This window comes from Erythrolamprus reginae, chromosome 3, assembly GCF_031021105.1.
Source record: "Erythrolamprus reginae isolate rEryReg1 chromosome 3, rEryReg1.hap1, whole genome shotgun sequence".
Classification (NCBI taxonomy): domain Eukaryota; kingdom Metazoa; phylum Chordata; class Lepidosauria; order Squamata; family Dipsadidae; genus Erythrolamprus; species Erythrolamprus reginae.
In genome coordinates this window covers 7468826-7484020 of record NC_091952.1, presented here as the reverse complement: position 1 = coordinate 7484020, position 15195 = coordinate 7468826, and the positions used below count along the sequence as shown (strand labels likewise).

The 15195-nt window shown below is 43.4% G+C and overlaps 1 protein-coding gene across 3 annotated transcripts in view; it reads left to right on the top strand.

Annotated features, from left to right (window-relative positions):
- RGS19 (regulator of G protein signaling 19) overlaps window positions 1–9869 on the top strand; it is a 59490-nt gene extending 49621 nt beyond the window's left edge. For all 3 annotated transcript variants that reach the window (XM_070748772.1, XM_070748770.1, XM_070748771.1), the window contains exons 4-6: window positions 2051–2125; window positions 6505–6739; window positions 9036–9869. In XM_070748772.1, the coding sequence (XP_070604873.1) occupies window positions 2051–2125; window positions 6505–6739; window positions 9036–9224 (499 nt within the window). In that variant the 3' untranslated portion in view covers window positions 9225–9869. The remainder of the gene's footprint in view (window positions 1–2050; window positions 2126–6504; window positions 6740–9035) is intronic.
- Window positions 9870–15195: the final 5326 nt, after the last annotated feature.

The window sequence follows — 15195 nt, the reverse complement described above, 5'->3', positions numbered from 1 at the left end:
TAAACTTTAATAAATAAACATGGTGAGTAATAATCTAAATGGTTGCTAAGGGAATGGGAAATTGCACTTTAGGGGTTTAAAGTGTTAAGGGAAGGCTTGTGATACTGTTCATAGCCAAAAATAGTGTATTTACTTCCGCATCTCTACTTTGTGGAAATTCGACTTTCGTGGGCGGTCTCGGAACGCATCCCCCGCAAAAATCGAGGGAACACTGTATATACCCACTAAAACTCATTGTGTATTGGACAAAATAAATAAATAAATAAAATAAAATGTTGGGGGTTAGGGGTAGACACAATGGAGTCCGGTAGTGAAATGAAATGGTGAAGGGGGCTGCACTAGATGACCTACAACAAGGTCCCTTCCAACTCTCATAATAATCTAATCTAATCTACTTGACAATGCACATGGAAATGTTCTCCTGTCTCTAGACTTTCAATTTCTACTTCCTCTTCCGGCCGACTAAACGGTGAGGGTGCCCTGACATCTACTGGCCAAATCAAACCAGGCCAGATTTAAAATTCAGGCAGAAAAAAACCCCGAGAGCCACATCATCACTCTGTTTGTTCGTTTGTTTGTTCATTCATTCATTTCTTTATTTTATTTGTCATACAAATATAGCATTGTATTGTAGTATGTTTAACATAATATAAATATAAAGTAAAGGAGTGGAGGACTCTTCTTGTGAAGTATTTCTGGGCTCCTTCAATTGTATTAATTTCTGTTATGCAGTGTGAATTCCCTACAAGTGTTAATTTGGATTCCATTGCTGACCATTATCCTATTATTCATTCATTCATTCATTCATTCATTCATTCATTCATTCATTCATTCATTCCAATACATAATACACATTGAAGAGAAAGATATGAAATAATATAAACAAAGAATAGAAGAAAAGATATAAAAGTATAGGTGAACATATTTGAAAGGAAGAAAAGATAAATGAGATAAGGAGAGACAATTGGACAGGGGACGGAAGGCACACTGGTACACTTATGCACGCCCCTTACTGACCTCAAAGGAACCTGGAGAGGTCAATCGTGGATAGTCTAAGGGAAAAATGTTGGGGGTTAGGGGTTGACACTACTGAGTCAGGTAATGAGTTCCATGCTTCGACAACTCGGTTGCTGAAGTCATATTTTTTACAGCCAAGTTTGGAGCGGTTAATATTAAGTTTGAATCTGTTGCGTGCTCTTGTGTTGTTGCGGTTGAAGCTGAAGTAGTCATTGACAGGTAGAACGTTGCAGCATTTGATCTTGTGGGCAATACTTAGATCGTGTTTTAGGCGTATTAGTTTTAAGCTTTCCTCAGTTCATTTTCGCCAGTAGTCTGGGGATTTGGGTATAACCAAGGCTATGACTGCACAGCTGGTCTCTTTTTGCTAATTGAGCAACTTCCTATGGCCTCCCTTGAATTTTGACACTTTTATTTTGCAACTGGTTTTGCAACTTCCTGGGATTGCTTTTTAGAAATAGAATAGAAATAAGGATGTATGAAAATTGAAAATTAGCACTGTTAGCGATCTCTTTGGCCTAAATATACTAAATGAGCAAAAACAGTTGATGTATTAGGTCAGTGGTTCTCAACCTGGGGGTCGGGACCCCTTTGGGGGTCGAATGACCATTTCACAGGGGTCGCCTAGGACCCTTGGAAAAGACAAATTTCCCATGGTGTTAGGAACTAAAGCTTCTATTCTGGCACCTTGGAACATATTTTTACAATCCGGCCAATCAGGCGTTTACAGTGGGAGTGTCCCTCTGACCTTCCTGCCAATCAGCTTCAAGCTCTATTGGGAGAATTGGCGCTAGACTTATGGTTGGGGGTCACCACAAAATGGGGAGCTGTATTAAGGGGCGTGGCATTGGAGAGGTTGAGGACCACTGCAATAAGGTGTAAATAATGAAACCAGGGGTCCCACCTTCCCCTGAAGAATCGTAGAATTCCGGATTTGACACTTCTGTTTTTAAGACATTTCGCTTCTCATCTTATTTTCTCTCTCTCTCTTTTTTTCCCCTTTTTTGTGGGGTTGGTTGTTTAACATCGCTAGGAATGAGGACCGGGAAAGGGCGTGGAGAGCATCTCGCGAAACGAAATTGGAGACCATTCCAAACTGTGAATCCTGGTGAGTTGTTTTTTTAATTATTATTATTATTACTATTACAGTGGTGCCTCTACTTACAAACTTAATTCGTTCTGTGACCAGGTTCTTAAGTAGAAAAGTTTGTAAGAAGAAGTAATTTTCCCCACAGGAATCAACGTAAAAGCAAATACTGCATGCGATTGGGGAAACCACAGGGAGGGTAGAGGCCCTGTTTACTCCCAGGAGATTCCTAGAGAGGCCCCATGGAGGCTTCTCTCCACCTTTTCCGGCCCTGTTTCCTCCCAGGAGATTTCTAGAGAGGGCCCCACGAAGGCTTCTCCCCGCCTTTTCCGGCCCTGTTTTCTCCCAGGAGATTCCTAGAGAAGGCCCCACGGAGGCTTCTCCCCGCCTTTTCCGGCCCTGTTTTCTCCCAGGAGAATCCTAGAGAGGCCCCACGGAGACTTCTCCCCACCTTTTCCGGCCCTGTTTCCTCCCAGGAGATTCCTAGAGAGGCCCCACGAAGGCTTCTCCCCGCCTTTTCCAGCTCTGTTTCCTCCCAGGAGATTCCTAGAGAGGCCCCACGGAGGCTTCTCCCTGCCTTTTCCAGCCCTGTTTCCTCCCAGGAGATTCCTAGAGAGACCCCACGGAGGCTTCTCCCCACCTTTTCCGGCCCTGTTTCCTCCCAGGAGATTCCTAGAGATGCCCCACGGAGGCTTCTCCCTGCCTTTTCCAGCTCTGTTTCCTCCCAGGAGATTCCTAGAGATGCCCCACGGAGGCTTCTCCCTGCCTTTTCCAGCTCTGTTTCCTCCCAGGAGATTCCTAGAGATGCCCCACGGAGGCTTCTCCCTGCCTTTTCCAGCTCTGTTTCCTCCCAGGAGATTCCTAGAGATGCCCCACGGAGGCTTCTCCCTGCCTTTCCCAGTTACAGTTTCGGGTTTGTAAGTGGAAAATGGTTCTTAAGAAGAGGCAAAAACATCTTGAACACCCAGTTCTTATTTAGACAAGTTCGTAAGTAGAGCCTTCTTAGGTAGTGTTACCAATACATTTACTTACTTACTTACTTATTCCACAACATATGAGATTCTTTTTTTTTCTGCTTGGCTGGTGACGTTCGCACAACCTGCTTGAATCTGACTGCAGATCAGGGCTGCATTCACACCGCAATCCTAACCTGGCCAGTTGGAAGATCTGGCCAAGATGGGGTTTGAATGACATGCTAAGCTTTTATTTACTGGGGTTTGATTTTATTATTTTATTTATTTATTCATTTGTCCAATAAACAAATACATAGGAAGAAAAATAGACACGTGATAATATAAAAGAGGGTGAAAGTGAACTTAAGAGGAGAGGATATATGAAAGGAAGAGAATATATAAGACAGGTGAAGGAAAGATAATTGGACAGGGGACGAAAGGCACACCAGTGCACTTATCTGCGCCCCTTACTGGCCTCTTAGGAACCTGGAGAGGTCAATCGTGGAGAATCTAAGGGAGAAATGTTGGGGGTTAGGGGTTGACACAATTGAGTCCGGTAATGAGTTCCACGCTTCGATAACTCGATTGTTGAAATCATATTTTTTACAGTCAAGTTTGGAGCAGTTCATATTAAGTTTGAATCTGTTGCGTGCTCTTGTGTTATTACGGTTGAAGCTGAAGTAGTCATTGACCGGTAGGACATTGCAGCATATGATCTTGTGGGCAATACTCAAATCGTGTTTTAGGTGCCGTAATTCTAGGCTTTCTAGGCCCAGGATTGTTAAGTTTATTTTCGTAGTATATTCTGTGAGTCTCAAGGAGTTGTTGGGCGTTAGGTGGCGTACAACTGAACAAGAAGCTTGGTTTCTTTGATTCATGGTTAGAGGTTTATGGTGGCTTCTTATGCGGTGTGAACTTTGCTTGTTTGGTTGGTTGAAATGTGTTGTACAAACCTAGAATGTCTATGGAGATTCTAAGCCATCCAGGTTATTGTTGTTGTTGCTGCTGTTGTTATTATTATCATCAACAACAATACAACACAACAGACGAAGTCACTATGCTGGATTTCGTATTTCATCACCAGTCGGGCACTTCCCAAGCACCTAGGACTGCGTGATGCAGCGGCGAATTATGTTTGCCGATCCCAGTAAAGCCGCCTTTTGCAATTGACAGATGGAGATTTTATCAATTCCGATGGTTTTCAAATGTCCACTCAGATCCTTTGGCACTGCGCCCAGCGTGCCAAGTACCACTGGGACCACTTTCACTGGCTTATGCCAGAGTCGTTGCAGCTCGATTTTTAGATCTTCGTATTTCACTAATTTCTCTAGCTGCTTCTCCTCAATTCTGCTGTCTCCTGGGATTGCGATGTCGATGATCCATACTTTCTTTTTCTCCACAATCAGGAAGTCTGGTGTGTTATGCTTCAGAATTCGGTCAGTCTGAAGTTGGAAGTCCCACAGTAGTTTTGCATGCTCATTTTCGATCACTTTTTTGGGCTTATGATCCTCCCCAGTTCTTTGCCACTGGTAGATGGTAATTCTGGCACAAGTTCCAGTGGATCATCTGTGCCACAGCATCATGTCTATGCTTGTAGTCAGTCTGTGCGATCTATTTGCAGCAGCTGAGTATGTGATCGATTGTATTATCATTATTGATGATAATGATAGTAGAAGGTTGTCCCAAAGGTGCTTTTTTCACATCTTTGAAGAAAAAAATAGAAAGTCCAGGTGCCTCCTGAAAAAGACATCCTACAAACCCAGAGCAATTAGGCTGAACTTAGCTGTATGGTTTAAAGAGCGTTTTATCTTTTATGCTGTTGGCTGCTCGAAAGACTCATTGAGGTAAAGTGAGTTGTGTTGTTGAAATGTTGATGTGTTCCTAATAAACAGACTTTGATTGAATATGACTACCTTGGATTATTCATTCTGGGGATATTTGATTGGAAGCTTAACAGGTGAGTTGAATTGAGTTGTGGGTTAGTTGACTTCAGCTGTTGAGATGAACTGGTTGAATTGTGTCATTGAATTGAACTGGTTGAGTTGTGTGGTCTTCAGTTGTTGAAATTCACTTCAACTGTTAAGTTGAACAAGTTGAGTTGTGTTGTTGAAGTGGTTGAGTTGGGTTGTGTGGTCTTCAATTGTTCAAGTCAGCTGTTGACTTGAGCTGGTTGAGTTGGGTTGTTGAATTGAACTGGTTGAGTTGAATTGAATTGTGTGGTTTTCAGTTGTTGAAGTTGAGATGAATTGGTTGAGGTGAGGAGAGTTGGGTTGTGTAGTCTTCAATTGTTGACTTTAACTGTTGAGATGACTGGTTGAGTGGAATTGCGTGGTCTACAGTTGTTGAAGTTGACTTCAACTGTTGGGATGAACTGTTTGAGTTGTGTGGTCTTCATTGTTGAAACAACGGTTGAGTTGATCTGGTTAGAAGCATAGAAGATTGACGGCAGAAAAAGACCTCGTGGTCCATCTAGTCTGCCCTTATACTATATTGTGTTGTTGAATTGAACTGGTTGAGTTGAATTGAATTGTGCAGTCTTCAATTGTTGCAGTTGAAGTTGACCTTTGAGTTGAACTGGTTGAGACGCAATGAGAGGAGATGCATGAACTTCAACTGTTGAAGTGGACTTCAGTTGTTTGAGTTGAAGTCCACAGGTCTTAAAAGTTGCCAAGGTGGAGACACGTTGCTCTAGAAATTGTATTGTATTTGTATTTATTGGATTTATATGCCGCCCCTCTCCAAAGAAACAATGTACAATAGTAATCCAATACTAAAAACGAATTAAAAACCCGTTAATATAAAAACCAAACATACATACAAACATACCATGCATAAAATTGTAAAGGCCTAGAGGGAAAAGGAATCTTAATTCCCCCATGCCTGGCGGCAGAGGTGGGTTTTAAGTAGCTTACGAAAGGCAAGGAGGGTGGGGGCAATTCTAATCTCTGGGGGGAGTTGGTTCCAGAGAGCCAGGGCCGCCACAGAGAAGGCTCTTCCCCTGGGTCCTGCCAAGCGGCATTGTTTAGTTGACGGGACCCGGAGAAGACCCACTCTGTGGGACGTGACTGGTCACTGGGATTCGTGCGGCAGAAGGCGGTCCCTGAGATAATCTGGTCCAGTGCCATGAAGGGCTTTATAGGTCATAACCAACACTTTGAATTGTGACCAGAAACCGATCGGCAACCAATGCAGACTGCGGAGTGTTGGTGTGATATGGGCATATCTGGGAAAGCCCATGATTGCTCTCGCAGCTGCATTCTGCACGATCTGAAGCTTCCGAACACTTTTCAAAGGTAGCCCCATGTAGAGAGCGTTACAGTAGTCGAGCCTCGAGGTGCAAAGATTATCGAGATCTCGCTCCAATAACTCCCCCTCTTCCTCTTTTTCCCACTGTGGCTCAATCTACCCTGCCTTGTTTCTGCTGGACCGCGGTTCCTGTGGATTCAGCACCAAACCCACCACCGAAGAAATCAAGGTCTGGTCTCAGTCGTTCGACAAGTTGATGAAAAACCCAGCGGGCAGGAATGTGTTTCGGGAATTCTTACGGACTGAATACAGCGAGGAAAACATGCTCTTTTGGTTAGCTTGCGAGGAGCTCAAAAGCGAATGCAACAAGTGTGCCATCGACGAGAAAGCACGGATGATCTACGAAGATTATATCTCCATCCTTTCTCCCAAGGAGGTATTTAATTTAATTTAATTTTTAATTTAATTTATTAGATTTGTATGCCGCACCTCTCCGAAGACTTGGAGCGGCTCACAACAATCACAACAATATACAAATCCAATATTTAAAAAGAAAAAAAAACATTTAAATATACAAATCCAATATTTAAAAAGAAAACAAAACATTTAAATATACAAATCCAATATTTAAAAAGAAAACAAAACATTTAAATATACAAGTCCAACATTTAAAAAGAAAACAAAACATTTAAATATACAAATCCAATATTTAAAAAAAAACCAAAACATTTAAATATACAAATCCAATATTTAAAAAGAAAACAAAACATTTTTAAAAAACCATCATTAAGAACCATACAATTTCCTATTTTATGCCAGCACCCCAAAATATTTCCGATACCAAATTCAAATTCCATTCCATGGAGGGGAGTGTTTTTAATAGGAATGTGAACACAAGAACAAGGGGACGCAATCTGCAGTTAGTTGAGGGAAAGATCAAAAGCAACATGAGAAAATATTATTTTACTGAAAGAGTAGTAGATGCTTGGAACAAACTTCCAGCAGACATGGATGGTAAATCCACAGTAACTGAATTTAAACATGCCTGGGATAAACATAGATCCATCCTAAGATAAAATACAGGAAATAGTATAAGGGCAGACTAGATGGACGAAGAGGTCTTTTTCTGCCGTCAGTCTTCTATGTTTCTATGTTTCCTATTAAAAACACTTCCCTCCTTTATGTTTGGTATGTATGTGCTGTATGATTTTTAATTGTTGGGGTTTTTTATATATTTTTTATTATTAGATTTGTTCCATTGCTATACTGTTTTTATTACTGTTGTGAGCCGCCCCGAGTCTTCGGAGAGGGGCGGCATACAAATCTAATTAATAAGAATAAGAATAAGAATAATAAGAATAATATTTAACCCTTTAATGTATTTAAATGTTTCGATCATGTCCCCCATTTCCCTTCTGTCCTCCAGACTATGCAGATTGAGTTCATTAAGTCTTTCATGATATGGTCTTTATGCTTAAGACCTTCCACCATTCTTGTAGCCCGTCTTTGGACCCACTCAATTTTATCAATCTCTTTTTGTAGGTGAGGTCTCCAGAACTGAACACAGTATTCCAAATGGGGTCTCACCAGCGCTCTATACAGCGGGATCCCAATCTCCCTCTTCCTGCTTGTTATACCTCTAGCTATGCAGCCAAGCATCCTACTTGCTTTCCCTACCGCCTGACTACACTGTTCACCCATTTTGAGACGGTCAGAAATCACTACCCCTAAATCCTTTTCTTCTGAAGTTTTTGCTAACACAGAACTGCCAATGCAATGCTCAGATTGAGGATTCCTTTTCCCCAAGTGCATTATTTTACATTTGGAAACATTAAACTGCAGTTTCCATTGCTTTGACCATTTATCTAGTAAAGCTAAATCATTTACCATATTACAGACGCCTCCAGGAATATCAACCCTATTGCACACGAATCTAAATAATAATAATAATAATAATAATAATAATAATAATAATAATAATAATAATATTTAGCTAGAGATATAACAAGAGGTAATCACTGCACCTCTTAATCTTGGAGTGTATCCCCTGTTGATGCAGCTCAATGCAGACTGCATTGGTTGCCGATCAATTTCAGGTCACAATTCAAAGTGTTGGTTATGACCTATAAAGCCCTTCATGGCATCGGACCAGAATATCTCCGAGACCGCCTTCTACTGCACGAATCCCAGCGACCGATTAGGTCCCACAGAGTCGGCCTTCTCCGGGTCCCGTCAACTAAACAATGTCGGTTGGCGGGCCCCAGGGGAAGAGCCTTCTCTGTGGCGGCCCCGACTTTGGAACCAGCTCCCCCCAGAGATTAGAACTGCCCCCACCCTCCTTGCCTTTCGTAAACTCCTCAAAACCCACCTTTGTCGTCAGGCATGGGGGAACTGAGATATCTCCCCCGGGCTTTTATAATTTATGTATGGTATGTTTGTAGGTATGTCTGCTTAAAAATGGGGTTTTCTTAACTACTTTAAATTTTAAATTCTAAATTATTAGATTTGTTATGAATTGTTTTATTATGTTGTGAGCCGCCCCGAGTCTACGGAAAGGGGCGGCATACAAATCTAATAAATAAAAAAATAAAAATAAAAAAAATAAAAAGATCATGTTGGCTATTTTAGTTGCCGTTGTACTGACTCTCCTTTGATTGACAGTCCACCAAAATCACCTTTTCTTCTTGTGTTTCCCCCTCTCCCCCCCCCCCCCCCCGGTCCTTTTTTGACAGGTCAGCTTGGACTCCCGCGTCCGGGAAGGCATCAACCGCAAGATGCAGGAGCCCTCATCGCACACCTTCGACGACGCGCAGCTACAGATTTACACACTTATGCACAGAGACTCTTACCCCCGTTTCCTGAACTCTGCCATATACAAAGCTCTGCTCCAGACCGTCTCTCGCTCCTCTTCGGAGTCTTAAGCCCTTCCGCGCCCTCGATAGAGACGCCAAGTGGAGGGTTTCCTCCCCTACAACGGGTTTTAATGGTTCCCCCACTCCCTTCTCTTTAAAAAAAAAAAACGATCTCCTAAAATGAGCTTACGGAACAAAATAGACTGGAGGCGTAAACCCAGCTGAGTTCTGACCACAGACGTTGGAAAGGTCACTCCACAACTTCCTGCCGGTTTTTCTTCCGTCCGAAAAGGGCCCGTTGCCCGCCGCCATCAAGAACTCCAAACTCAGGCTTTCTACTTCCATTAGAGAATTTTGGTTGGCCAACTAGCCTAGGGATGGCGAGTGCAGAACAGGTCAACCAACCAGCGATGGGTTTGGAGGTAGACCTCTGGTGCCAAGTGGTAGAAGAAACCAGGCCAAAGCCCCACCTCTCCTGGACCTTTCGATTTCTCTCTCTCTCTCTCTCTCTCTCTCTCTCTCTCTCTCTCTCTCTCTTGGATTTGTTTTTTTAAATTCCTTCCATGTTTATTAAGAATGATTTCCATGGCGTTCTTGTAGACGCAACGATCTCAGATGGTTGGAGTGGAAACAGCGGTTAGGTCAATGTTGATGGAATTAAGAAAAGTTCAGATGTTATAAAAAAGTCCGTTCAGGTTTTCTGCATCTCGGAAATGCTTTCCATTCACAGTTTATTCTTGGGGGTGTTCTGTCGGGCTCTCTGGTAGAATCCTCCCAAAAATTCACAGGTACAAATTTCAGACACACACACGTTTGAAAATTCAAAACAATGTTCTTTGTAATGAAAATTCACTTAAACTAAGCCCTCTTTTGGTATAGCAAAGAGCACTGTCTCCAAACAAACTGGTAATTTGTACAAGTCCCTTATCAGTTCTGAGATACTTAGCTTGCAGCTGTCAGGCAATTCACAGTCCTTCTTCTTTCACAAAGTGAAACACACTTTGCTCTGGTTTAGTTTCACAGTGGGGAAAAATCAGCACACAAAAGGTCAAAGTCAGTAAAGCAGTCACGAAACACAACGATCAGATAATCCTCCACAATGGCCAAACCCACAGGCTGCTCTTTATAGCAGCCTCACTAATGACCACAGCCCCACCCAACCACAGGTGGCCTCATTTTCTTTGATAATAATCTCTCAGTTGTTGTTGCCTATGCATCGCTCTCCGCATGTGTGGCTGTATCATTAACTCTTGTTCTGAATCCAAGGAGGAGCTAGATAATTGATCTCCTTCTGAGCCACATTCTCCTCCCTGTCGCTCATGTCTTCTTGGTCAGAGGAGCCTTCATCAGCAGATTCCACCGGGGGCAAAACAGGCCTGCAGCATGTGGATGTCTCCCCCACATCCACAGTCCTTGGGGCAGGAGCTGGGCCAGAGCTAACCACAACAGCTTTTCAAGGGAAAGAGAAAATAGCTGCTATGTAGCTCTGGTGTGAAAGCTTTGTGAGAAAAGTAACTGGAATATTACACTGCTCAAAAGAATAAAGGGAACACTTAAACAACAGAAAATGTAACTCCAAGTAAATAAAACTTCTGTGAAATTAAACTGTCCACTTAGGAAGCAACACTGATTGACAATCGATTTCACATGCTGTTGTGCAAATGGAATAGTTGTGCAAATGAAATATTCAATGAGAATATTTCATTCATTCAGATGCACGATGTGTTATTGGAGTGTTCCCTTTATTTTTTTGAGCAGTATAGCTGGACAAAGATCTCCCATCGTTGTAGGTCATATTATCCACCCATCTCCACTGTACAATGGTCTTTCAATACTCGTTGATAATTCATTCCAGAGACGTGAAAACTGAGTGGTGACCACGTGACCAGTAATGGGCAGCCCAAACTTTTACTGCCACACTATGGGTGTGGCTTAATGGTCATGTGACTGGGTAGGAGTGGTTTGCCGGCCGTGTGATCAGGTGGGAGTGGCTTGAACGATCATCATTGTTCAAGTGAACTGTTAAGTCCTCGACTTACAACCTCACCAGTGTCGCTCGCTGGGGTGACAATTTGCTTCGCGTTTCCCGCGCGCTCCTGCCTGGGTCCCCCCCCCCCCCCGCCGCAACCTCGGGCTGGGTAGCTAGGCGAACGGGTGCTGCCAGAAGCATAAATGCTGCCAGTGTCACTTCCACCCACGCCTTCTGCTTGCACCTTAGGCGGGAGGTGGCCGCGTGAGGCTGGAGGGGAGCCGGGCAGGAGAGAGGGAAGCTCGTCCGAGACCAGGAAGGAGGAAAGAGGAAAAAAGCAAGGAGCGCAGACACAGCAGCAGCAGGGGGAAAAAGGATAGCCCAGACCAGTAATCCAGGGAGTGACAGCCGCCGATCAGCTGGAGCTGTGCGCGCATCTTCATTTCCGTCGGTGGAACTGCATTCCACCCGGTCCTGCCTGCTGCCCACCCATTCATGTGTCCCATTATTCAGAAAATAGGCACGTGGTAGCCAACGTGGGCACGTTCTCGCACATTGGCTACCAAGAGTAAGACGAGAGCCGGGATACAATTTCTGCTTCAAAACACATCCAATACCCAATTCAACACATTAAAGCCGTCGGGTGCCAAAATGCAACTCTGTGGACTACCGAGGCATTAAGTGACCGAGAGGGTTCCTTCAGTCCGCTGTGCTGTCGATTTGAGATTGAATGCCAAGTTTTCTTCCTTTCTTTAAAAGCTAAGGGGCTCTTTTGCAGATGGGTCCTGTTCTGCCTGATTGGCTCGGCAATGCGTAATAGTCCAAGGAAAAGAAATCAAACACGTGCTCTGCTAATCAGCAAACTTGTATTAGATAAACAAAAATAGCTTACTCAAAAAACAGTTCTTAATGTCCGAAAACAATGCAAGGCTTACTTCAGCCGCATACAAAAAACACAGGGGAAAAACAAAGACAACCTGGAATGAGCAAAGACGTTTCAGGAGTCCTTTTGAATCTTTGAAGCAAACAGCAAGTCCCAGAGTTTTCACCTCCCACTGGTCTGAAAAAGCTGGGTTGAAAACTCCAACGGCACAGAAACTTCGAAGCAGTAACCACAAAGCAACACAGATAAACAACCACAGTTTGCCTTGGCCTTTGCTCCCCTTTTATCCCTTTAGCCCTCATTAAGGGAACCACACCCAGCCCCGGGCGCTCCTATAATGATTTGTAATACTCCTTAAAGTGATCCCTTCTTTTCATAGCTCTTTGGCTACGTAGATCAAAATATTGATCTGCAGAAGAACCCAAGGAGGAAAGACTGTCTGAGGGACTGCAGGCCAAATCCCCTGGGCTGTCTGCTGAATCCTGTGTCCCAATGACCTTGTCCTCCTGGCTGTCTGCCACATCTTCCTGGCTGTTAGCCAGGCTTTCACATTCACTTTGTGCCACATCTCTCCCATCTGTGGGAGCAACGGCTGGCCCAGGCCCAAACACAACAGGTCCCAGCAGGCTTCTGTGTAGAAAAATGAATGAATGGTTCTGCCATTTAGGCACAATGTAGCATTCCCCCCCCCAAAAAAAAAATCTGGAGCAACTGGTCTACAGATAGTCCTCGAACTACAACCCGAATTGAGCCCAAAGTTTCCGTTAAGTGAGACATTTGTTGAGTGAGCTATGCCCCATTTTACAAGATTTTTTTGCATCCGTTGTTAAGTGAATTTTCAGCACCCCAAATTGCATCTGAGAAATAAATCAGATCCCAGTCCAATTCTCTTATCCAAAGTTCGATTAATTACGAGAGCCATGATGGTCATGCCTTTGCCATCCAGATACTAACTTCCTTCCAGTACCCCACCCAGGTTAAGGTTCATCCCCACATCCACAAGTTGGCTTTTTATTTATTTATTTGAGTTGAAAGGGACCTTGCAGGTCATCAAGTCCAACCCCCTGCTCAAGCAGGACATCCTACACCTCCCCAGTCAGATGGCAGTCCAGTCTCCTTGAACATGTCCAGAGTTGGGGCATTCACAACTTCTGCTGTCAGGCCGTTCCACTGGTTGATCATTCTGCCCGTTCCTTATTTCCAGGTTGAATCTCCTTGGTCAGCTTCCAGCCGTTGTTCCTCATCTGACCCTGTGGTGTCCTGGAAAACAGCGTGACCCCCTCCTCTCTGTGGCAACCCTTCAAGTACCTGTAGACGGTGTTTCCTCTAATTTTTTGGGGTGGTGGGCAGAAAAGTATAGTGTCTGAGCGGCAGTCCCTTCGGGACTGGGCGGCACAGAAATAATAAATAAATACATAAATAAATACATACATACATAAACAAACAAACAAACAAACAAATAAAAAACCCACCCTGTTTTGCCTCAGAGAATTTCAAAATAAAATACTGTACTGTGTGTCTATAACAGTGAGCTCATAATAGGGCAACTCTATCAATATCAAAATGCCACTTAAATAGTTGAGCTAGTTTCAAACTAGATTTTGATTTTCTTTCTCTCTTCCTTACTCCCATTCTTTTTCTTTCTCTTTTCCTTCCTCTCTTTTTTCTATCTGTTTATCTCTCTTCCTCTCTCTCTCCTTCCCTCTCACTCTTTCCCTCTCGGCTTCTGGGCAGGTTTGGAAAACTCTGAGTTGATGATGATTTTTAAGTGAGCAATTGCTCACTGCTCAGCTTACAGGGAACTATGCCTGTAGACTGCTATCATGTCTTCCCTGGCCCTTCTTTTCACTAGGCTATCCATGCCCAGTTCCTGCAACCCCTCTTCGTTTCCAGTCCCCTTATCATTTTGGTTGCTCTTTTCTGTACCTTTTACAGAGTCTCTATGTCTCTTTTGAAGTGCGGTGACCAGAACTGAATGCAGTACTCCAGGTGAGGTCGGACTAGGGCATTATAGAGTGGTATTAATACCTCCCTAGTCTTGGAGTGTATCCTCCTGTTGATGCATCTTAAGATTGTGTTGGTGTTAAGTTCATCACGAGGACCAGTCCAAGTGCAGGGATTTCACCGACCTCCTCCTTACATACCCTGATGCAGAACAAAAGATGACCTTGGACTCTAAGAAAGGATTTTGTTGTGGCTAATAACCTTCCCTCTCATGCAATTACCCCTCCCAGTTCCCATAGTACTATTCTATTGTGGCAGGCCAAAGTCTCTAACTCCAAGTGATGGCTTTCGGCCTGACATGAATTGCCCCAATTTGGGGGTAGGCAAAGTTAGCTCTTCTATGACATGTGGACTTCAGCTCCCAGAATTCCTGAGCTAGCATGATTGGCTCAGGAATGCTGGGAGTTGAAGTCCACAAGTCATAGAAGAGCCAACTTTGCCTATCCCTGCTCCAAGTGATAAGTTAGTAACCCGGTTGCTTAAGTGAATTTCGTTTTCCCATGGACTTTGCTTGTTTGAAGGTCGCAAAAGGGGGTCACTATGATCTCAGGAATAGTTTGCTGTCCTACGGTGGTAGCGATGGTATCTACCTTCACCAACAGCCTCTGTTTTATCCAAGATGCTTTGAAGCAGGTTTCTCCAAACCTTGGCAACTTTAAGACTTGTGGACTTCAACTCCCAGAGTTCCTCAGTCAGCAAAGCTGGCTGAGGATCTCTGGGAGTTGAAGTCCACAAGTCTTAAAGTTGCCAAGGTTGGATAACCCTGCTTTGAAGGATATCTCTGAGAGATGACTTTAAGAAAGGTCCACCAACACTGATTTTTTTTTAAATGGCATTTTTTTAAAAATGGAGGCAAGCTGTTCCACTGATTATTTATTTATTGGATTTGTATGCCGCCCCTCTCCAGAGACTCTTGTAGGTGTTCTCTTAGGAAATTTCTCTTAGTTCTAAGCTGCTTCTCTCCTTGTTCAAAACACTCCTCTGTTTTTTGACCAGTAAAGTATGGAAACTTTGTCCCATATCTTTTTAATTCCCATTCAGGTGTAACTGAATACTTCATGGTTAATTAGTTCCCGGAGACACAATGGGACTAAAAATGATAAACACCAGTTTTTCCCATAAGGAATAAATAATGTAATGAGTCACAGGGCAGCCGGCAGTGACAAATTCTAGCTGGTGTGTTA